Genomic DNA, 24637 nt, shown 5'->3' with positions numbered 1-24637 from the left:
CAGACTATACATTAGTCATCCCAGTTAAAGGTAAATACTTCTCCCAGACTATACATTAGTCATCCCAGTTAAAGGTAAATACCTCTCCCAGACTATACATTAGTCATCCCAGTTAAAGGTAAATACCTCTCCCAGACTATACATTAGTCATCCCAGTTAAAGGTAAATACTTCTCCCAGACTATACATTAGTCATCCCAGTTAAAGGTAAATACCTCTCCCAGACTATACATTAGTCATCCCAGTTAAAGGTAAATACTTCTCCCAGACTATACATTAGTCATCCCAGTTAAAGGTAAATACCTCTCCCAGACTATACATTAGTCATCCCAGTTAAAGGTAAATACCTCTCCCAGACTATACATTAGTCATCCCAGTTAAAGGTAAATAGGCTACTAGGAGTACTGTAGGTACTCATTTGTTGGGGAATAAACTTTTTGCTGTGAAAATCTATTTCTTCCATCCATCCCTCCCTTCCCCCGCACCATATGTCTAAGATAGTTTTGCTCAGATTGTGCACTTTCATTTTGCTGTCACAGCGAAAAGGTTAAAGTGTAGGTGTTGTACTTACAATAGAGTGTGGGCTAGGATAATGTGTGTGTGTGTGTGTGTGTGTGTCTATCTGTCTCTCTGACTATCTCTCTCTCTCTCTCTCTTATTCTGTCTCTCTCTCTCTGACTCTGTCTCTCTCTCTGACTCTGTCTCTCACTCTGACTCTGTCTCTTTCTCTATCTCTTTCTCTCTCTGACTCTCTCTGACTCTCTTTCTCTCTGTTTCTGTCTCTCTCTCTGACTCTGTCTTACTCTCTGTCTATGTCTGTCTCTCCAGAAAGAAGAAGAGGAGAGAGGAGTACAGGATCAAATTGCATCCAGCTCAGAGACAGGTAAAAATATAACATTAACTCTCGTCATTTCCTGATCATGTGGATACTGGATATTAACATAATAGTATTATGTTCATCATAGAGTATCCTCTTGTTTCCATGAATCAGTCTGTGGCACATCTCTAATATATATATATATTCTCTAATTTCTAATGTCTTTCTATTCCTGCAACGACTATCAGAACGTATCTGTGCATGACAGGATGAGGAAGGGGACCAATCAGAGGGGAGATATGCCAGTGTACGCCAACATGCACACCATACGTCCACACACTAAGAGGACGAGATAGGGAGCAGTGCTGTGTTACACACCCCTGTCTGACCTCTGACCTCAGTGCTGTGTTACAGACCCCTGTCTGACCTAAAGATGTATCGTTGAAGGCTTCACAGGCAGAACTCAGTAACTCCCTAAGCAAACTGTCATTAAAAAAAGTTCACCATTAGAAACTATCACATTCTCTATTCAAATCCTCACAATCGTCTCTAACTCAATTGTGTGACAAAGAACAAAGCAATCGTGCCGTGTCATCCTCAGGGAATGCTGTATTTCCTGGTTGTTATTATGCAAATGGGATCTGTGGGTTCTCATGGAATGTTGTCATGGAATTTCTCTGATGTAAAATTATAATCATCAGATGAAACAGTGTGTGTTCCTTGCATCTAAGCCATAGATCAAATATGAATTCTCATTCTAACTGTAGAATCTACACTGAGTCTACAAAACATTAAGAACACCTGCTCTTTCCATGACATAGACCGACCAGGTGAATCCAGGTGAAAGCTACAATCCCTTATTGATGTCACCTGTTAAATCTATTTCAATCAGTGTAGATGAAGGGGAGGAAACAGGTCAAAGAAGAATGTTTAAGCCTTGAGACAACTGAGACATGGATTGTGTATGTGTGCCATTCAGAAGGTGCATGGACAAGACAAAAATGTAAGTGCCTTTGAGCGGGGTCTGATAGTAGGTGCCAAGTACACAGGTTTGTGTCAAGAACTGCAACGTTGCTGTTTTTTGCACACTCAACAGTGTCCTGTGTGTATCAAAGAATGCGGGGTTGGGGTGGTGGGGTGCAACTCAATACTAGGAAGGTGTTCTTAATGTTTTATACACTCAGTGTATATGAATACTGTGATTAGAAATCATTCTGACTGTGTCGGACAAAATATAATTATATTCATAGCTAAGAGTAAAATTGAGGTATTAGGAAGGTGTTCCTAATATTTTGTACACTCAGTGTACATGAATGCTGCGATTAGACACAATTCAAATGATATTCACAGCTAAGAACATAACGGAGGTCTTAGGAATGAAAGACCTCTCAGCAGGAAGAGGAAGAACAATGGACAATGTGGGAATACAGAGAGTCTTGTCAATGCATTAAGCATCTGTACAATAGGTGCTGATACAGTCTGTTTCTCTGTGACTTTATTAATGACCTCATGTGAACTAAATAAAAACCAACCGTGACATCCATTGGTATTTTCTAGGAGTGTTTGACCCGGGTTTAAATCAAAAGGTGTGTTGTAAACAAGCGCATTGCACTTAACTGTTTGAGGTAATTTCCGCTCAGTCGACATCCGCAGCGCTTGCCATGAATGCGATCTTCGCGAACGTCTGCGAAATTGACTTTTAAAGCACATTGCAACGCGGTTTTGATTGAATCTCTGCCCTAGTTACTTACCGGCTTATCAGGTAACCTAATGCAACTGCATTTAGCCCTGTTACACGTTGGGTAAATCAACTGAGAAATGTATCGTCAGCAGAACAAAGAAGACGCAGAAGAAAAACAAAAAAAAAAACATTGTATACCTTGACAGCATGTACATTCAATTTATTCTCTTACCTCATCGGGAAAAAAACATATTACATACAGTATATACATTGAGTGAGTGAATAAAGTAATCCTACACTCAATGTATTAAAAGTGCTATTAACACGTATTACGACAAAGTAAAAAAAAAAAAAACACACAAATGCATATAGTGTGTGACTATTTAGACGTTAACATCAAACTAACATTGTGGTGGTAGGAACATTACCAATGTGTAGTGTAGTGCCGGACAGAAAACCTCCTGTGTATCCCTCAACTTTATTAAAACAAGATGGCTGACATAAACAACAGGAGAAGGACATGTAACGTGGAAAACAGCAAATGACGAACGTCACAGAACAGCCTGGAAATACTGTCTCTCCTTACCATAGTGATATAAATACTCCAAACTAACTGGAACCGATTCCTCCCTTTACAGTTTTACACCGTTAATTAACACCGTAACAAATAGATAACGAGAACCTTTCGTAGAAGGGCACTTTCTTTGTTAATCCAACCAACGTTGAGGTTAAATTGATTCACATGTGTGTTAAGTAGAACTAAACAAACAGCTAATGGTGTGATCTAAATACATGATATTCATGGTTATAATTTTATACTGTGCCTTGGATGTTTTTGGGGATTCCATGTAAACATGTCTACCGCTATGAAAATAAATAATCAAACTTTGACAAAATATTTAATAGGATAAACAGTTTTGGACAAATATGCTCATCTGAGTACCTCAATAAACAGATTGTCTTTTCTTGTGATCATTGACTTTGTGTTCTTGGAAACTCTGAATTGGTGGAAACTGTATCATTTCTCAGATAATGACAAGACTTTAAAAAATGTAATACAAATTGACAAGACTATTTTCAGAATGTCTTGCTCCAGAGATGCAGCGTAATCATCGCTAACAATGACAGACACAGAGACAGAGGCCTGTGTCTGGTACAGTAGTGTCACACTGCAGTCGGCATGCATCACAAGGCACTTCATTCTGTGGCTGGAGGACAAGGTGCAAGGTCTGGAATACACCAGTAGTCAGAACGGCTCTGAGGGTTCCACACAGAAGGCATCAAACCGCTTGTTAACAATATATACAGTGGCAAGAAAAACTATGTGAACCCTTTGGAATTACCTGGATTTCTGCATAAATTGGTCAACACATTTGATCTGATCTTCATCTAAGTCACAACAATAGACAAACATAGTGTGCTTAAACTAATGACACACAAATGATTGTATTTTTCTTGTCTATATTGAATACATAATGTAAACATTCACAGTGTAGGTTAGAAAAAAGTATGTGAACCCCTCATCTAATGACTTCTCCAAAAGCTAATTAGAGTCAGGAGTCAGCTGACCTGGAGTCCAACCAATGAGACAAGATTGGAGATGTTGGTTAGAGATGCTTTGCCCTATAAAAACACTCACACAATTTGAGTTTGCTATTCTCAAGAAGCATTGTCTGATGTGAACCATTCCTCGAACAAAAGTGATCTCAGAAGTCCTTAGTTTAAGAATTGTTAGACTTGCATAAAGCTGGAAATGGTTACAAAAGTATCTCTGAAAGCCTTGTTGTTCATCAGTCCACGGTAAGACCAATTGTCTATAAATGGAGAAAGTTCAGCACTGTTGCTACTCTCCCTAGGAGTGGCCGTCCTCTAAAGATGACTGCATGAGCACAGCGCAGAATGTTCAATGAGGTTAAGAAGAATCCTTGAGTGTCAACTAAAGACTTGCAGAAATCTCTGGAACATGCTAACATCTCTGTTGACGAGTCTACGATACGTAAACACTAAACAAGAATGGTGTTCATGGGAGGACACCACGGAAGAAGCCACTTGCTGTCCAAAAGAACATTGCTGCATGTCTGAAGTTTGCAAAAGAGCACCTGGATGTTACACAGCGCTACTGGAAATATATTCTGTGGACAGATTAAACTAAAGTTTTGTAGTTTAGAAGGAACACACAACACTATGTGTGGAGAAAAAAAAGGCACAGCACACCAACATCAAAACCTCATCTCAACTGTAAAGTATGGTGGAGGGAGCATCATGTTTTGGGGATGCTTTGCTGCCTCAGGGCCTGGACAGCTTCCTATCATCGACGGAAAAAAAATCGGAAGTTTATCAAGACAGCCTAACATTCAACTTTAAAATATCTGTCCGCCAACTGAACCTCAACAGAAGTTGGGTGATGCAACAGAGCAACGACACAGAAGTAAATCAACAACAGAATCGCTTCAACAGTAAAAAAATCATCTTCTAGAGTCCTGACCTCAACCCGATTGAGATGTTGTGGCATGACCTCAAGAGAGCAGTTCACACCAGACATTCAAAGAATATTGCTAAACTGAAACAGTTTTGTAAAGGGGAATGGTCCAAAACTCCTCTTGACCGTTGTGCAGGTCTGAGAAAATGTTTGGTTGAGATTATTGCTGCCAAAGGAGGGTCAAATAGTTATTAAATCCAAGGGTTCACATACTTTTCCCACCCTGCACTGTGAATGTTTACACGGTGTGTTCAATAAAGACATGAAATTGTATAATTGTTTGTGTATTATTAGTTTAAGAAGAATATGTATTGTTGTGAGCTAGATGAAGATCAGATCAAATCTTATCATCAATTTATGCAGAAATCCAGGTATTTCCAAAGGGTTCACATACTTTTTCTTGACACTGTATTTTAAATGCAATTTAACAAGGTAAGTCATTTAAGATCAAATTCTTATTTTACAATGACTGGCCGACACCAGACAACGCTTGGCCAATTGTGCGCTGCCCTATGGAACTCCCAATCACAGCCGGTTGTGATACAGTCTGGATTCGAACCAGGGTGTCTGTAGTGATGTCTGAAGCATGGAGATGCAGTGCCTTAGACCTCTGTGCCACTCGGGAGCCCACAAAGGTCAGAGTTAGAAAGTCTAAGCCTACGGTCCTGTTTCTCAGACTTTGCTAATATTTTAATCGTATGTATTTGTTCATGCCTTTTGAAGTTGGGATGATTCTACACATACTATATGTACAGACCTGTACTCTTGGACAAGCAGAGCATTTTCAAATGAAAGGATGTGGTGCTTGTTGCAGGTGAACAGACTGAAACAGCGACAAACATTACAGAAAGGTAGAACAGATCTCCCTAATGAACTGGACCCAACAGGTGTCCCCCAATAATCCGTTCATAAGTATATATATAGATATATATATATGTTCCTGTCTAAATTAACACTATCATCATAATGTATTAACATAAAATGATATATCATACATGTTCCTTTACATTTTTCTACAGGCTTTCTAAAGTCCAGTTTTGTTCTGAAGCTACTTGTCATTGGAGCGTCACCTGGCTGCAGTTTGAGCCGTAGCCACTGGAGGGGGATAGTGCCTCTTCCTGGCGCTGTGAGGACTGCTCTTCTTCTGTCTTTCCAGAGACAAAGCTGGGGAAGGTCTGTGCTCGGGTCATCAGGGTCATCGTCAGGCTAGTACCTGGAAACAACAGAAGGCCCGTGGTGAGGAAGAGGACAGTCTCTCTGGCTACACTACATCCCAATGTCCATACTAGTACATACCACAGGAGGTTGGCGGCACCTTAATTGGGGAGGACGGGCTCGTGGTAATGGCTGGAGAGGAAGGGGTGGAATGGTATCAGATACATCAAACACATGGTTTCCATGGTTTCTATGTGTTTGATGACATTCTATTGGTTCCTTTCCAGCCATTGCTATGAGCCGTCCTCCCCTCAACAGCCTCCTGTGGTACATACTTTACATTGTTTCATTCTGCTAACAGCTAACTCTAGTCAAAACAGAGCCAGGAGGTGTTTCCTTGGAGTACATAAGCTTGTCCCAAGCCTTGCTATTCAAGGAGACATGGGATGGGAGCCCGGTAAAATAAGGCAGGGTAAAATGTTTATGGAACCGTCTTATCAATATGCAAGAGGACAGAATAATAAATACTATGTCAACTGGGATAAAACACACGACTACCCCCATGGACAAAGGAACTCAATTACATATTTAAGGAAGCTGATCTAGAAAACGTATTTAGATACCAGATACGAGGCAATGTCAATCAAACACAACGTAACCCTTACCTACAAAGACAAAATGGGTCAACTGATATATGGCTAAAACAAAAAACACAGAACTTACAACTAGATGAAAAACAGCTATGATCCAGAACCCTATGTCACATGTCACCTAACAACACATGTAAAGGTCCTTGTTGGGAACCGAGATAGTGCCTCTGGCTATTGAAGTCGGCATGTTCAATGTCATAGATGAAGATGAGTGGCTATGTACCGTCTGTGATTTAGGGGAGATGGAGAATGAACTGCACTTTTTATCTGACTGTCCTTTATATGATGATTTAAGAGTGACCTTGTTTGAAAAAATGCAACAACAGAAACCAGAACTATTCTGGAGTACCGATGATGAAGAAAGACTTGAATGGCTATTCAGAACATAAGTATTCCTGGCTGCAATTTTTATTTCCAAAGCTTGGAAGACGAGACAAGATAGGTTGTATAACTTAAAAGGTATTTGTTTTGGGTTTTAATCATTTTGCATTTCAGTAAGAGTGCAAATGTGTATCACAGGCGGCTGTTGGAACCTTAATTGGGGAGGATGGGCTTGTGGTAATGGCTGGAGAGGAATCTGTGGAATGGTATTAAATACATCAAATATATTTCCATGTGTTTGATACCGTTCCATTTACTCCATTCCTGCCATTATGATGAGCCGTCCTCCCCTCAGCAGCCTCCTGTGACGTGTGTGTATGTAATTACATACGTAGGTATGGTACTAGGTGCGTACGTAGGTAGGTAGGTAGATAGGTACGTGCTCGGTAGGTAGGTATGTACCACAGGAGATTGGTGGATTGGGGAGAATGGGCTCGTGGTTATGACTGGAGCGGAATGAACGGAATGGTATCAAATACATCAAACACACGTTTTCTATGGTTTCCATGGTTTCCAAGTGTTTGACGACATTCCATTCATGCCGTTCCGGCCATTATTACGAGCCGTCAGCCCCTTCAGCAGCCTACTGTGATGTACAGTTCCCAGTGTTTGCTTTGTTGTACTGTACAGTCCTAAACATTTAGCATATTTCTCTGTCTGATTCCCTAAACGGATTAACCAACCCCCCAAAACAACTCATCTCTTACAGTCTCATTTCGGCAAAAAAACTAATCTTGTTGTTCTGGAAAAAGAGGGAAGCGCCCACTACCAAACTATGGCTCAGCGAATTGGCAAACACTGTACACTTAGAAAGGATTAGATATATTCTGAACAATAAATTATCAACATTTGACCAAATCTGGCAGCCTTTCCTCTCTTACTTGGACCATCCGGCGCTGGGAATTTGTACTTTTTAACGTACTCTCAATTGTAATATTTTAATCCACCTTTGGGCAGCATGTGCTGGCACCGCCACCCGAGCAGTCGGGAGGGGAATAAGGGGAAGGGAGAAAGGGGGGGAATAAGTGGGGGAGGGATAAAGGGGGGGAATAAGTGGGGGAGGGATAAAGGGGGGGGGAATAAGAGGGGGGTGACACCTACCCTCTTTCTTTCTACCTGTCCCTGTTCTGTATGTCTTGTTTTGTAATATTTGTTTTGTACCCAGAACTCTGGGTCTTTTTTGGTTCTGTCTGCTCTTTTATGTTTAGTTAAAAATTGTATACCTGCCTTTTATACCTATACACCATTCCTGTGTGTGTTCAATAAAAAATATTTGAACGAGCATATTTCTCTGGACCACAAAACAACCTCAGTAAAAACTCCTCTCTTTCTTAATTCAAATTGTATTATCAAAATTGCTTCAGACTTCCTGTTATTGAATATCTGTGGAAACAGGGATGTAAATAGATAGTGGGTGGTGTTTTTCACTGAGACTGGTCTTAATAATGGATACTGGGTGGTGTTTTCACTAAGACTGGTTCTTAATAATGGATACTGGGTGGTGTTTTTCACTGAGACTGGTTCTTAATAATGAATACTGGGTGATGTTTTTCACTGAGACTGGTTCTTAATAATGGATACTGGGTGGTGTTTTTACTGAGACTGGTCTTAATAATGGATACTGGGTGGTGTTTTTCACTGAGACTGGTTCTTAATAATGGATACTGGGTGATGTTTTTCACTGAGACTGGTTCTTAATAATGGATACTGGGTGGTGTTTTTACTGAGACTGGTTCTTAATAATGGATACTGGGTGGTGTTTTTACTGAGACTGGTCTTAATAATGGATACTGGGTGGTGTTTTTCACTAAGACTGGTTCTTAATAATGGATACTGGGTGGTGTTTTTCACTGAGACTGGTTCTTAATCATAGATACTGGGTGGTGTTTTCACTGAGACTGGTCTTAATAATGGATACTGGGTGGTGTTTTTCACTGAGACTGGTCTTAATAATAGATACTGGGTGGTGTTTTTCACTGAGACTGGTCTTAATAATGGATACTGGGTGGTGTTTTTCACTGAGACTGGTCTTAATAATGGATACTGGGTGGTGTTTTTCCCTAAGACTGGTTCTTAATAATGGATACTGGGTGGTGTTTTTCCCTAAGACTGGTCTTAATAATGAATACTGGGTGGTGTTTTTCAATTAGACTGGTCTTAATAATGGATACTGGGTGGTGTTTTTCACTGAGACTTGTTCTTAATAATGGATACTGGGTGGTGTTTTCACTGAGACTGGTCTTAATAATAGATACTGGGTGATGTTTTTCACTAAGACTGGTTCTTAATAATGGATACTGGGTGGTGTTTTTCACTGACACTGGTTCTTAATAATGGATACTGGGTGGTGTTTTTCACTGAGACTGGTTCTTAATAATGGATACTGGGTGGTGTTTTTCACTGAGACTGGTTCTTAATAATGAATACTGGGTGGTGTTTTTCACTGACACTGGTTCTTAATAATAGATACTGGGTGGTGTTTTTCACTAAGACTGGTTCTTAATAATAGATACTGGGTGGTGTTTTTCACTAAGACTGGTTCTTAATAATGGATACTGGGTGATGTTTTTCACTAAGACTGGTTCTTAATAATAGATACTGGGTGGTGTTTTTCAATTAGAATGGTCTTAATAATGGATACTGGGTGGTGTTTTTCACTGAGACTGGTCTTAATAATGGATACTGGGTGGTGTTTTTCACTAAGACTGGTCTTAATAATGGATACTGGGTGGTGTTTTTCACTAAGACTGGTTCTTAATAATGGATACTGGGTGGTGTTTTTCACTCAGACTGGTTCTTAATAATGGATACTGGGTGGTGTTTTCACTGAGACTGGTTCTTAATAATGGATACTGGGTGGTGTTTTTCACTGAGACTGGTTCTTAATAATGAATACTGGGTGGTGTTTTTCACTGAGACTGGTCTTAATAATGGATACTGGGTGGTGTTTTTCACTGAGACTGGTTCTTAATAATGGATACTGGGTGGTGTTTTTCACTGAGACTGGTTCTTAATAATGAATACTGGGTGGTGTTTTTCACTGAGACTGGTCTTAATAATGGATACTGGGTGGTGTTTTTCACTGAGACTGGTCTTAATAATGGATACTGGGTGGTGTTTTTCACTAAGACTGTGCAGGTGTTCTATACTGCAGGTGTTCTACACTGCAGGTGTTCTATGGTGCAGGTGTTCTATACTGCAGGTGTTCTATACTGCAGGTGTTCTATGGTGCAGCTGTTCTATACTGCAGCTGTTCTATACTGCAGGTGTTCTATACTGCAGGTGTTCTATACTGCAGGTGTTCTATGGTGCAGGTGTTCTATACTGCAGCTGTTCTATACTGCAGGTGTTCTATGCTGCAGCTGTTCTATACTGCAGGTGTTCTATGGTGCAGCTGTTCTATACTGCAGCTGTTCTATACTGCAGGTGTTCTATGCTGCAGGTGTTCTATGCTGCAGGTGTTCTATGCTGCAGGCGTTCTATACTGCAGGTGTTCTATGGTGCAGGTGTTCTACACTGCAGGTATTCTACACTGCAGGTGTTCTACACTGCAGGTATTCTACACTGCAGGTATTCTACACTGCAGGTGTTCTACACTGCAGGTGTTCTAAGGTGCAGGTGTTCTAAGGTGCAGGTGTTCTATACTGCAGGTGTTCTATGGTGCAGCTGTTCTATACTGGAGCTGTTCTATACTGCAGGTGTTCTATACTGCAGGTGTTCTATACTGCAGGTGTTCTATACTGCAGGTGTTCTATACTGCAGGTGTTCTATGCTGCAGCTGTTCTATACTGCAGGTGTTCTATGGTGCAGCTGTTCTACACTGCAGGTGTTCTACACTGCAGGTGTTCTACACTGCAGGTGTTCTACACTGCAGGTGTTCTAAGGTGCAGGTGTTCTAAGGTGCAGGTGTTCTACACTGCAGGTGTTCTATGGTGCAGGTGTTCTACACTGCAGGTGTTCTATGGTGCAGGTGTTCTATACTGCAGGTGTTCTATGGTGCAGGTGTTCTATACTGCAGGTGTTCTACACTGCAGGTGTTCTACGCTGCAGGTGTTCTATGCTGCAGGTGTTCTATACTGCAGGTGTTCTACACTGGATGTGTTCTACACTGCAGGTGTTCTACACTGCAGGTGTTCTATACTGCAGGTGTTCTATACTGCAGGTTTTCTAAGTTGCAGGTGTTCTAAGGTGCAGGTGTTCTAAGTTGCAGGTGTTCTAAGTTGCAGGTGTTCTAAGTTGCAGGTGTTCTATGGTGCAGGTGTTCTATGGTGCAGGTGTTCTACACTGCAGGTGTTCTATGGTGCAGGTTTTCTATACTGCAGGTGTTCTATGCTGCAGGTGTTCTATACTGCAGGTGTTCTATGCTGCAGATGTTATATACTGCAGGTGTTCTATCCTGCAGGTGTTCTATACTGCAGGTGTTCTACGGTGCAGGTGTTCTATACTGCAGGTGTTCTAGACTGCAGGTGTTCTATGGTGCAGGTGTTCTACACTGCACCTGTTCTACACTGCAGGTGTTCTATCCTGCAGGTGTTCTATGGTGCAGGTGTTCTACACTGCACCTGTTCTATACTGCAGGTGTTCTATACTGCAGCTGTTCTATACTGCAGGTGTTCTATGGTGCAGCTGTTCTATACTGCAGGTGTTCTATGGTGCAGCTGTTCTATACTGCAGGTGTTCTATGGTGCAGCTGTTCTATACTGCAGGTGTTCTATGGTGCAGCTGTTCTATCCTGCAGGTGTTCTATACTGCACCTGTTCTATACTGCAGGTGTTCTATGGTGCAGCTGTTCTTTCCTGCAGGTGTTCTATACTGCAGCTGTTCTATACTGCAGGTGTTCTACGGTGCAGCTGTTCTATGGTGCAGGTGTTCTACACTGCACCTGTTCTATCCTGCAAGTATTCTATACTGCACCTGTTCTATACTGCAGGTGTTCTATGGTACAGCTGTTCTATCCTGCAGGTGTTCTATACTGCAGCTGTTCTATACTGCAGGTGTTCTACGGTGCAGCTGTTCTATACTGCAGGTGTTCTATGGTGCAGCTGTTCTATCCTGCAGGTGTTCTATACTGCACCTGTTCTATACTGCAGGTGTTCTATGGTGCAGCTGTTCTTTCCTGCAGGTGTTCTATACTGCAGCTGTTCTATACTGCAGGTGTTCTACGGTGCAGCTGTTCTATGGTGCAGGTGTTCTACACTGCACCTGTTCTATACTGCAGGTGTTCTATGGTGCAGGTGTTCTACACTGCACCTGTTCTATACTGCAGGTGTTCTATGGTGCAGGTGTTCTACACTGCACCTGTTCTATACTGCAGGTGTTCTATGGTGCAGGTGTTCTATACTGCAGGTGTTCTATGCTGCAGCTGTTCTATACTGCAGGTGTTCTATGGTGCAGCTGTTCTACACTGCAGGTGTTCTACACTGCAGGTGTTCTACACTGCAGGTGTTCTAAGGTGCAGGTGTTCTAAGGTGCAGGTGTTCTATACTGCAGGTGTTCTATGGTGCAGCTGTTCTATACTGCAGCTGTTCTATACTGCAGGTGTTCTATACTGCAGGTGTTCTATACTGCAGGTGTTCTATGCTGCAGGTGTTCTATACTGCAGGTGTTCTATGGTGCAGCTGTTCTACACTGCAGGTGTTCTACACTGCAGGTGTTCTACACTGCAGGTGTTCTAAGGTGCAGGTGTTCTAAGGTGCAGGTGTTCTAAGGTGCAGGTGTTCTATGGTGCAGGTGTTCTACACTGCAGGTGTTCTATGGTGCAGGTGTTCTATACTGCAGGTGTTCTATGGTGCAGGTGTTCTATACTGCAGGTGTTCTACACTGCAGGTGTTCTACGCTGCAGGTGTTCTATGCTGCAGGTGTTCTATACTGCAGGTGTTCTACACTGGATGTGTTCTACACTGCAGGTGTTCTACACTGCAGGTGTTCTATACTGCAGGTGTTCTATACTGCAGGTTTTCTAAGTTGCAGGTGTTCTAAGGTGCAGGTGTTCTAAGTTGCAGGTGTTCTAAGTTGCAGGTGTTCTACACTGCAGGTGTTCTATGGTGCAGGTGTTCTACACTGCAGGTGTTCTATGGTGCAGGTTTTCTATACTGCAGGTGTTCTATGCTGCAGGTGTTCTATACTGCAGGTGTTCTATGCTGCAGATGTTATATACTGCAGGTGTTCTATCCTGCAGGTGTTCTATACTGCAGGTGTTCTACGGTGCAGGTGTTCTATACTGCAGGTGTTCTAGACTGCAGGTGTTCTATGGTGCAGGTGTTCTACACTGCACCTGTTCTACACTGCAGGTGTTCTATCCTGCAGGTGTTCTACACTGCAGGTGTTCTATGGTGCAGGTGTTCTACACTGCACCTGTTCTATACTGCAGGTGTTCTATACTGCAGCTGTTCTATACTGCAGGTGTTCTATGGTGCAGCTGTTCTATACTGCAGGTGTTCTATGGTGCAGCTGTTCTATACTGCAGGTGTTCTATGGTGCAGCTGTTCTATACTGCAGGTGTTCTATGGTGCAGCTGTTCTATCCTGCAGGTGTTCTATACTGCACCTGTTCTATACTGCAGGTGTTCTATGGTGCAGCTGTTCTATCCTGCAAGTATTCTATACTGCACCTGTTCTATACTGCAGGTGTTCTATGGTACAGCTGTTCTATCCTGCAGGTGTTCTATACTGCAGCTGTTCTATACTGCAGGTGTTCTACGGTGCAGCTGTTCTATACTGCAGGTGTTCTATGGTGCAGCTGTTCTATCCTGCAGGTGTTCTATACTGCACCTGTTCTATACTGCAGGTGTTCTATGGTGCAGCTGTTCTTTCCTGCAGGTGTTCTATACTGCAGCTGTTCTATACTGCAGGTGTTCTACGGTGCAGCTGTTCTATGGTGCAGGTGTTCTACACTGCACCAGTTCTATACTGCAGGTGTTCTATGGTGCAGGTGTTCTACACTGCACCTGTTCTATACTGCAGGTGTTCTATGGTGCAGGTGTTCTACACTGCACCTGTTCTATACTGCAGGTGTTCTATGGTGCAGGTGTTCTATACTGCAGGTGTTCTATGCTGCAGCTGTTCTATACTGCAGGTGTTCTATGGTGCAGCTGTTCTACACTGCAGGTGTTCTACACTGCAGGTGTTCTACACTGCAGGTGTTCTAAGGTGCAGGTGTTCTAAGGTGCAGGTGTTCTATACTGCAGGTGTTCTATGGTGCAGCTGTTCTATACTGCAGCTGTTCTATACTGCAGGTGTTCTATACTGCAGGTGTTCTATACTGCAGGTGTTCTATGCTGCAGGTGTTCTATACTGCAGGTGTTCTATACTGCAGGTGTTCTACACTGCAGGTGTTCTACACTGCAGGTGTTCTAAGGTGCAGGTGTTCTAAGGTGCAGGTGTTATAAGGTGCAGGTGTTCTACACTGCAAGTGTTCTATGGTGCAGGTGTTCTACACTGCAGGTGTTCTATGGTGCAGGTGTTCTATACTGCAGGTGTTCTACACTGCAGGTGTTCTATGGTGCAGGTGTTCTACACTGCAGGTGTTCTATGGTGCAGGTGTTCTATACTGCAGGTGTTCTACACTGCAGGTGTTCTACGCTGCAGGTGTTCTATACTGCAGGTGTTCTACGCTGCAGGTGTTCTACACTGCAGGTGTTCTAAGGTGCAGGTGTTCTACACTGCAGGTGTTCTATGGTGCAGGTGTTCTACACTGCAGGTGTTCTATGGTGCAGGTGTTCTATACTGCAGGTGTTCTATACTGCAGGTGTTCTACACTGCAGGTGTTCTACGCTGCAGGTGTTCTATGCTGCAGGTGTTCTATACTGCAGGTGTTCTACACTGGATGTGTTCTACACTGCAGGTGTTCTACACTGCAGGTGTTCTATACTGCAGGTGTTCTAAGGTGCAGGTGTTCTAAGTTGCAGGTGTTCTAAGTTGCAGGTGTTCTACACTGCAGGTGTTCTATGGTGCAGGTGTTCTACACTGCAGGTGTTCTATGGTGCAGGTTTTCTATACTGCAGGTGTTCTATGCTGCAGGTGTTCTATACTGCAGGTGTTCTATGCTGCAGGTGTTATATACTGCAGGTGTTCTATCCTGCAGGTGTTCTATACTGCAGGTGTTCTACGGTGCAGGTGTTCTATACTGCAGGTGTTCTACACTGCAGGTGTTCTATGGTGCAGGTGTTCTACACTGCACCTGTTCTACACTGCAGGTGTTCTATCCTGCAGGTGTTCTACACTGCAGGTGTTCTATGGTGCAGGTGTTCTACACTGCACCTGTTCTATACTGCAGGTGTTCTATACTGCAGCTGTTCTATACTGCAGGTGTTCTATGGTGCAGCTGTTCTATACTGCAGGTGTTCTATGGTGCAGCTGTTCTATACTGCAGGTGTTCTATGGTGCAGCTGTTCTATCCTGCAGGTGTTCTATACTGCACCTGTTCTATACTGCAGGTGTTCTATGGTGCAGCTGTTCTATCCTGCAAGTATTCTATACTGCACCTGTTCTATACTGCAGGTGTTCTATGGTACAGCTGTTCTATCCTGCAGGTGTTCTATACTGCAGCTGTTCTATACTGCAGGTGTTCTACGGTGCAGCTGTTCTATCCTGCAGGTGTTCTACACTGCACCTGTTCTATACTGCAGGTGTTCTATGGTGCAGGTGTTCTACACTGCACCTGTTCTATACTGCAGGTGTTCTATGGTGCAGGTGTTCTATACTGCAGGTGTTCTATGCTGCAGCTGTTCTATACTGCAGGTGTTCTATGGTACAGCTGTTCTATCCTGCAGGTGTTCTATACTGCAGCTGTTCTATACTGCAGGTGTTCTATGGTACAGCTGTTCTATCCTGCAGGTGTTCTATACTGCAGCTGTTCTATACTGCAGGTGTTCTACGGTGCAGCTGTTCTATCCTGCAGGTGTTCTACACTGCACCTGTTCTATACTGCAGGTGTTCTATGGTGCAGGTGTTCTACACTGCACCTGTTCTATACTGCAGGTGTTCTATGGTGCAGGTGTTCTACACTGCACCTGTTCTATACTGCAGGTGTTCTATGGTGCAGGTGTTCTATACTGCAGGTGTTCTATGCTGCAGCTGTTCTATACTGCAGGTGTTCTATGGTGCAGCTGTTCTACACTGCAGGTGTTCTACACTGCAGGTGTTCTACACTGCAGGTGTTCTAAGGTGCAGGTGTTCTAAGGTGCAGGTGTTCTATACTGCAGGTGTTCTATGGTGCAGCTGTTCTATACTGCAGCTGTTCTATACTGCAGGTGTTCTATACTGCAGGTGTTCTATACTGCAGGTGTTCTATGCTGCAGCTGTTCTATACTGCAGGTGTTCTATGGTGCAGCTGTACTACACTGCAGGTGTTCTACACTGCAGGTGTTCTACACTGCAGGTGTTCTAAGGTGCAGGTGTTCTAAGGTGCAGGTGTTCTACACTGCAGGTGTTCTATGGTGCAGGTGTTCTACACTGCAGGTGTTCTATGGTGCAGGTGTTCTATGCTGCAGGTGTTCTACACTGCAGGTGTTCTATGGTGCAGGTGTTCTACACTGCAGGTGTTCTATGGTGCAGGTGTTCTATACTGCAGGTGTTCTACACTGCAGGTGTTCTATGCTGCAGGTGTTCTATACTGCAGGTGTTCTACGCTGGATGTGTTCTACACTGCAGGTGTTCTACACTGCAGGTGTTCTATACTGCAGGTGTTCTATACTGCAGGTTTTCTAAGTTGCAGGTGTTCTAAGGTGCAGGTGTTCTAAGTTGCAGGTGTTCTAAGTTGCAGGTGTTCTACACTGCAGGTGTTCTATGGTGCAGGTGTTCTACACTGCAGGTGTTCTATGGTGCAGGTTTTCTATACTGCAGGTGTTCTATGCTACAGGTGTTCTATACTGCAGGTGTTCTATGCTGCAGGTGTTCTATACTGCAGGTGTTCTATCCTGCAGGTGTTCTATACTGCAGGTGTTCTACGGTGCAGGTGTTCTATACTGCAGGTGTTCTACACTCCAGGTGTTCTATGGTGCAGGTGTTCTACACTGCACCTGTTCTACACTGCAGGTGTTCTATCCTGCAGGTGTTCTACATTGCAGGTGTTCTATGGTGCAGGTGTTCTACACTGCACCTGTTCTATACTGCAGGTGTTCTATACTGCAGCTGTTCTATACTGCAGGTGTTCTATGGTGCAGCTGTTCTATACTGCAGGTGTTCTATGGTGCAGCTGTTCTATACTGCAGGTGTTCTATGGTGCAGCTGTTCTATCCTGCAGGTGTTCTATACTGCACCTGTTCTATACTGCAGGTGTTCTATGGTGCAGCTGTTCTATCCTGCAGGTATTCTATACTGCACCTGTTCTATACTGCAGGTGTTCTATGGTACAGCTGTTCTATCCTGCAGCTGTTCTATACTGCAGCTGTTCTATACTGCAGGTGTTCTACGGTGCAGCTGTTCTATACTGCAGGTGTTCTATGGTGCAGCTGTTCTATCCTGCAGGTGTTCTATACTGCACCTGTTCTATACTGCAGGTGTTCTATGGTGCAGCTGTTCTTTCCTGCAGGTGTTCTATACTGCAGCTGTTCTATACTGCAGGTGTTCTACGGTGCAGCTGTTCTATGGTGCAGGTGTTCTACACTGCACCTGTTCTATACTGCAGGTGTTCTATGGTGCAGGTGTTCTACACTGCACCTGTTCTATACTGCAGGTGTTCTATGGTGCAGGTGTTCTACACTGCACCTGTTCTATACTGCAGGTGTTCTATGGTGCAGGTGTTCTACACTGCACCTGTTCTATACTGCAGGTGTTCTATGGTGCAGCTGTTCTATCCTGCAGGTGTTCTATACTGCAGCTGTTCTATACTGCAGGTGTTCTATACTGCAGCTGTTCTATACTGCAGGTGTTCTATACTGCAGGTGTTCTATACTGCAGGTGTTCTATACTGCAGCTGTTCTATCCTGCAGGTGTTCTATACTGCAGGTGTTCTATACTGCAGCTGTTCTATACTGCAGCTGTTCTATACTGCAGGTGTTCTATGCTGCAGGTGTTCTATACTGCAGGTGTTCTATGGTGCAGGTGTTCTATACTGCAGGTGTTCTATTCTGCAGGTGTTCTATACTGCAGGTGTTCTATGGTGCAGGTGTTCTATCCTGCTGGTGTTCTATACTGCAGGTGTTCTATACTGCAGGTGTTCTATACTGCAGCTGTTCTATACTGCAGCTGTTCTATACTGCAGGTGTTCTATGCTGCAGGTGTTCTATACTGCAGGTGTTCTATACTGCACCTGTTCTATACTGCAGGTGTTCTATGGTGCAGCTGTTCTATCCTGCAGGTATTCTATACTGCACCTGTTCTATACTGCAGGTGTTCTATGGTACAGCTGTTCTATCCTGCAGGTGTTCTATACTGCAGCTGTTCTATACTGCAGGTGTTCTACGGTGCAGCTGTTCTATACTGCAGGTGTTCTATGGTGCAGCTGTTCTATCCTGCAGGTGTTCTATACTGCACCTGTTCTATACTGCAGCTGTTCTATACTGCAGCTGTTCTATACTGCAGCTGTTCTATACTGCAGCTGTTCTATACTGCAGGTGTTCTATACTGCACCTGTTCTATACTGCAGGTGTTCTATGGTGCAGGTGTTCTATACTGCAGGTGTTCTATACTGCAGGTGTTCTATACTGCAGCTGTTCTATACTGCAGCTGTTCTATACTGCAGGTGTTCTATGCTGCAGGTGTTCTATACTGCAGGTGTTCTATGGTGCAGGTGTTCTATACTGCAGGTGTTCTATGCTGCAGGTGTTCTATACTGCAGGTGTTCTATGGTGCAGGTGTTCTATCCTGCAGGTGTTCTATACTGCAGGTGTTCTATACTGCAGGTGTTCTATACTGCAGCTGTTCTATGGTGCAGCTGTTCTATACTGCAGGTGTTCTATGGTGCAGCTGTTCTATCCTGCAGGTGTTCTATACTGCACCTGTTCTATACTGCAGGTGTTCTATGGTGCAGCTGTTCTATCCTGCAGGTATTCTATACTGCACCTGTTCTATACTGCAGGTGTTCTATGGTACAGCTGTTCTATCCTGCAGGTGTTCTATACTGCAGCTGTTCTATACTGCAGGTGTTCTACGGTGCAGCTGTTCTATACTGCAGGTGTTCTATGGTGCAGCTGTTCTATCCTGCAGGTGTTCTATACTGCACCTGTTCTATACTGCAGGTGTTCTATGGTGCAGCTGTTCTTTCCTGCAGGTGTTCTATACTGCAGCTGTTCTATACTGCAGGTGTTCTACGGTGCAGCTGTTCTATGGTGCAGGTGTTCTACACTGCACCTGTTCTATACTGCAGGTGTTCTATGGTGCAGGTGTTCTACACTGCACCTGTTCTATACTGCAGGTGTTCTATGGTGCAGGTGTTCTACACTGCACCTGTTCTATACTGCAGGTGTTCTATGGTGCAGGTATTCTACACTGCACCTGTTCTATACTGCAGGTGTTCTATGGTGCAGCTGTTCTATCCTGCAGGTGTTCTATACTGCAGCTGTTCTATACTGCAGGTGTTCTATACTGCAGGTGTTCTATACTGCAGGTGTTCTATCCTGCAGCTGTTCTATCCTGCAGGTGTTCTATACTGCAGGTGTTCTATACTGCAGGTGTTCTATACTGCAGCTGTTCTATACTGCAGCTGTTCTATACTGCAGGTGTTCTATGCTGCAGGTGTTCTATACTGCAGGTGTTCTATGGTGCAGGTGTTCTATACTGCAGGTGTTCTATGCTGCAGGTGTTCTATACTGCAGGTGTTCTATGGTGCAGGTGTTCTATCCTGCAGGTGTTCTATACTGCAGGTGTTCTATACTGCAGGTGTTCTATACTGCAGCTGTTCTATACTGCAGGTGTTCTATACTGCAGCTGTTCTATCCTGCAGGTGTTCTATACTGCAGGTGTTCTATACTGCAGGTGTTCTATACTGCAGCTGTTCTATACTGCAGCTGTTCTATACTGCAGGTGTTCTATGCTGCAGGTGTTCTATACTGCAGGTGTTCTATGGTGCAGGTGTTCTATACTGCAGGTGTTCTATGCTGCAGGTGTTCTATACTGCAGGTGTTCTATGGTGCAGGTGTTCTATACTGCAGGTGTTCTATACTGCAGCTGTTCTATACTGCAGCTGTTCTATACTGCAGGTGTTCTATGCTGCAGGTGTTCTATACTGCAGGTGTTCTATGGTGCAGGTGTTCTATACTGCAGGTGTTCTATGCTGCAGGTGTTCTATACTGCAGGTGTTCTAGGGTGCAGGTGTGTCCAATTTTATGTCAAAGACAGTATGTGTGATGCATACTCCAGTGGGCCTCTGTGATACATACTCCAGTGGGCCTCTGTGATACATACTCCAGTGGGCCTCTGTGATACATACTCCAGTGGGCCTCTGTGTCTGTGAGCTGTGGCTGGATCCTATCAGGAGGGTGTTGGCTGGGTGGTCACTGGTCTGGTCCAGCTGTGGCTGGATCCTATCAGGAGGGTGTTGGCGGGTGGTCACTGGTCTGGTCCAGCTGTGGCTGGATCCTATCAGGAGGGTGTTGGCGGGTGGTCACTGGTCTGGTCCAGCTGTGGCTGGATCCTATCAGGAGGGTGTTGGCTGGGTGGTCACTGGTCTGGTCCAGCTGTGGCTGGATCCTATCTGGAGGGTGTTGGCTGGGTGGTCACTGGTCTGGTCCAGCTGTGGCTGGATCCTATCAGGAGGGTGTTGGCTGGGTGGTCACTGGTCTGGTCCAGCTGTGGCTGGATCCTATTCAGAGGGTGTTGGCGGGTGGTCACTGGTCTGGTCCAGCTGTGGCTGGATTCTATCTGGAGGGTGTTGGCGGGTGGTCACTGGTCTGGTCCAGCTGTGGCTGGATCCTATCAGGAGGGTGTTGGCTGGGTGGTCACTGGTCTGGTCCAGCTGTGGCTGGATCCTATCAGGAGGGTGTTGGCTGGGTGGTCACTGGTCTGGTCCAGCTGTGGCTGGATCCTATTCGAAGGGTGTTGGCGGGTGGTCACTGGTCTGGTCCAGCTGTGGCTGGATCCTATTCGGAGGGTGTTGGCGGGTGGTCACTGGTCTGGTCCAGCTGTGGCTGGATCCTATCTGGAGGGTGTTGGCGGGTGGTCACTGGTCTGGTCCAGCTGTGGCTGGATCCTATCTGGAGGGTGTTGGCTGGGTGGTCTGTGCCACTCTCTGTGTCTGCCTGTGTGTCTGTCTGCTTGTCTGTCTGTCTGCTTGTCTGTCTGTCTGCCTGTCTGCCTGTGTGTCTGCCTGTGTGTATGCCTGTGTGTATGCCTGTGTGTATGCCTGTGTGTACGCCTGTGTGTACGCCTGTGTGTACGCCTGTGTGTGTCTCTGTCTGTCTGCCTACCAGTGACTCTTCCACATAAAACATGGGCGTGGAAGAAGGGGCAGAGAAAGGATGAGGACTATTTGATTACAGAGGGAGCTAAAGGGGGGTGGGTAAAGAGAGAGAGAGAAGCCAGTGTGATGTGAAGTGGATTATGTGAAGCCAATCACAGCAGTGGGTTTCATACAGAACAGGTGGAGTGAGTCACACACACACAAGTCAAACTATCCACTTCAAAACGTTCCCAGTACAGATCCTCCACTGTTCACTCCTATCATCACTTTTGAAAATCACTGAGACCGCAACAGGGGAAAGAGGAACACTTCTCTTTTTTCTCCTTATTAGATTTGTGAAACAGCCAGAGTGCAGCCAACCACAACCCTCCTCTGTCTCTGCCAAGAGAATCCCTTTATCCACCCACAACAATGTAGGCTGGAAAATGACAGTCCGGCTCACAGTGAGAAAATACAACGGATCTGATCATCTGCTGGACCATAAACAGCAGGGTTGGTGTGACTGAGAGTGTGGGTGGGTTGGTGTGACTGAGAGCGTGGGTGGGTTGGTGTGACTGAGGGCGTGGGTGGGTTTGTGTGACTGAGGGCATGGGTGGGTTGGTGTGACTGAGCATGGGTAGGTTTGTGTGACAGAGCGTGGGTGGGTTTGTGTGACTGAGAGCGTGGGTGTGTTTGTGTGACTGAGAATGGGTGGGTTGGTGTGACTGAGAGCGTGGGTGGGTTTGAGTGACTGAGAGTGTGGGTGGGTTTGTGTGACTGAGAGTGTGGTGGGTTTGAGTGACTGAGAGTGTGGGTGGGTTTGAGTGACTGAGAGTGTGGGTGGGTTTGAGTGACTGAGAGTGTGGGCGGGTTTGTGTGACTGAGGGCATGGGTGGGTTTGAGTGACTGAGAGCATAGGTGGGTTTGTGTGACTGAGGGCATGGGTGGGTTTGAGTGACTGAGAGCATAGGTGGGTTTGTGTGACTGAGAGCATGGGTGGGTTTGTATGACAGAGAATGGATGGGTTTGTGTGACTGAGAGCATGGGTGGGTTTGAAAGACTGAGAGCATGGGCGGGTTTCTGTGACTGAGGGCGTGGGTGGGTTTGTTGTGACTGAGAGCGTGGGTGGGTTTGAGTGACTGAGGGCGTGGGTGGGTTTGTGTGACTGAGGGCGTGGGTGAGTTTGTGTGACTGAGGGCGTGGGTGGGTTTGTGTGACTGAGCATGGGTAGGTTTGTGTGACTGAGCGTGGGTGGGTTTGTGTGACTGAGAGCGTGGGTGGGTTTGTGTGACTGAGCATCAGTGGGTTTGTGTGACTGAGAGCGTGGGTGGGTTTGAGTGACTGAGAGTGTGGGTGGGTCTGTGTGACTGAGAGTGTGGGTGGGTTTGAGTGACTGAGAGTGTGGGTGGGTTTGTGTGACAGAGCGTGGGTGGGTTTGTGTGACTGAGGGCATAGGTGGGTTTGTGTGACTGAGAGCATGTGTGGGTTTGTGTGACTGAGGGCGTGGGTGGGTTTGAGTGACTGAGAGCGTGGGTGGGTTGGTGTGACTGAGGGCGTGGGTGGGTTTGTATGACAGAGAATGGATGGGTTTCTGTGACTGAGAGCATGGGTGGGTTTGAAAGACTGAGAGCATGGGTGGGTTTGAGTGACTGAGAGCATGGGTGGGTTTGTGTGACAGAGCGTGGGTGGGATTTGTGACTGAGGGCATAGGTGGGTTTGTGTGACTGAGAGCATGTGTGGGTTTGTGTGACTGAGGGCGTGGGTGGGTTTGAGTGACTGAGAGCGTGGGTGGGTTGGTGTGACTGAGGGCGTGGGTGGGTTGGTGTGACTGAGAGCACGGGTGGGTTTGTGTGACTGAGGGCGTGGGTGGGTTTGTGTGACTGAGAGCGTGGGTGGGTTTGAGTGACTGAGGGCGTGGGTGGGTTTGTGTGACTGAGGGCGTGGGTGAGTTTGTGTGACTGAGGGTGTGGGTGGGTTTGTGTGACTGAGAGCGTGGGTGGGTTTGTGTGACTGAGCATCGGTGGGTTTGTGCGACTGAGAGCGTGGGTGGGTTTGTGTGACTGAGGGCGTGGGTGGGTTTGAGTGACTGAGAGCGTGGGTGGGTTGGTGTGACTGAGGGCGTGGGTGGGTTTGTGTGACTGAGAGCACGGGTGGGTTTGTGTGACTGAGGGCGTGGGTGGGTTTGTGTGACTGAGAGCACGGGTGGGTTTGTGTGACTGAGGGCGTGGGTGGGTTTGTGTGACTGAGAGCGTGGGTGGGTTTGAGTGACTGAGGGCGTGGGTGGGTTTGTGTGACTGAGGGCGTGGGTGAGTTTGTGTGACTGAGGGCGTGGGTGGGTTCGTGTGACTGAACATGGGTAGGTTTGTGTGACTGAGTGTGGGTGGGTTTGTGTGACTGAGAGCGTGGGTGGGTTTGTGTGACTGAGCATCGGTGGGTTTGTGTGACTGAGAGCGTGGGTGGGTTTGTGTGACTGAGGGCGTGGGTGGGTTTGAGTGACTGAGAGCGTGGGTGGGTTGGTGTGACTGAGGGCGTGGGTGGGTTTGTGTGACTGAGAGCACGGGTGGGTTTGTGTGACTGAGGGCGTGGGTGGGTTTGTGTGACTGAGAGCGTGGGTGGGTTTGTGTGACTGAGGGCGTGGGTGGGTTTGTGTGACTGAGCATGGGTAGGTTTGTGTGACTGAGCGTGGGTGGGTTTGTGTGACTGAGAGCGTGGGTGGGTTTGTGTGACTGAGCATCGGTGGGTTTGTGTGACTGAGAGCGTGGGTGGGTTTGAGTGACTGAGAGTGTGGGTGGGTTTGTGTGACTGAGAGTGTGGGTGGGTTTGAGTGACTGAGAGTGTGGGTGGGTTTGTGTGACAGAGCGTGGGTGGGTTTTTGTGACTGAGGGCATAGGTGGGTTTGTGTGACTGAGAGTGTGGGTGGGTTTGAGTGACTGAGAGTGTGGGTGGGTTTGAGTGACTGAGAGCGTCGGTGGGTTGGTGTGACTGAGGGCGTGGGTGGGATGGTGTGACTGAGAGCACGGGTGGGTTTGTGTGACTGAGGGCGTGGGTGGGTTTGTGTGACTGAGCATCGGTGGGTTTGTGTGACTGAGAGCGTGGGTGGGTTTGAGTGACTGAGAGTGTGGTTGGGTTTGTGTGACTGAGAGTGTGGGTGGGTTTGAG

General features: G+C 45.7%; 1 protein-coding gene across 1 annotated transcript in view; it reads right to left on the bottom strand.

The window, feature by feature from the left end:
• Positions 1-2700: 2700 nt before the first annotated feature.
• Positions 2701-24637, bottom strand: part of LOC129858968 (docking protein 6-like) — a 195470-nt gene continuing 173533 nt past the window's right edge. Inside the window, exon 8 of the mRNA XM_055928235.1 lies at positions 2701-6189. Coding sequence (XP_055784210.1) covers positions 6032-6189 — 158 coding nt within the window. The 3' untranslated portion in view covers positions 2701-6031. The remainder of the gene's footprint in view (positions 6190-24637) is intronic.

The sequence above is a fragment of the Salvelinus fontinalis genome, chromosome 7 (genome assembly GCF_029448725.1).
Source record: "Salvelinus fontinalis isolate EN_2023a chromosome 7, ASM2944872v1, whole genome shotgun sequence".
NCBI classification, from domain to species: domain Eukaryota; kingdom Metazoa; phylum Chordata; class Actinopteri; order Salmoniformes; family Salmonidae; genus Salvelinus; species Salvelinus fontinalis.
This window is presented reverse-complemented; position numbering and strand designations above follow the sequence as displayed.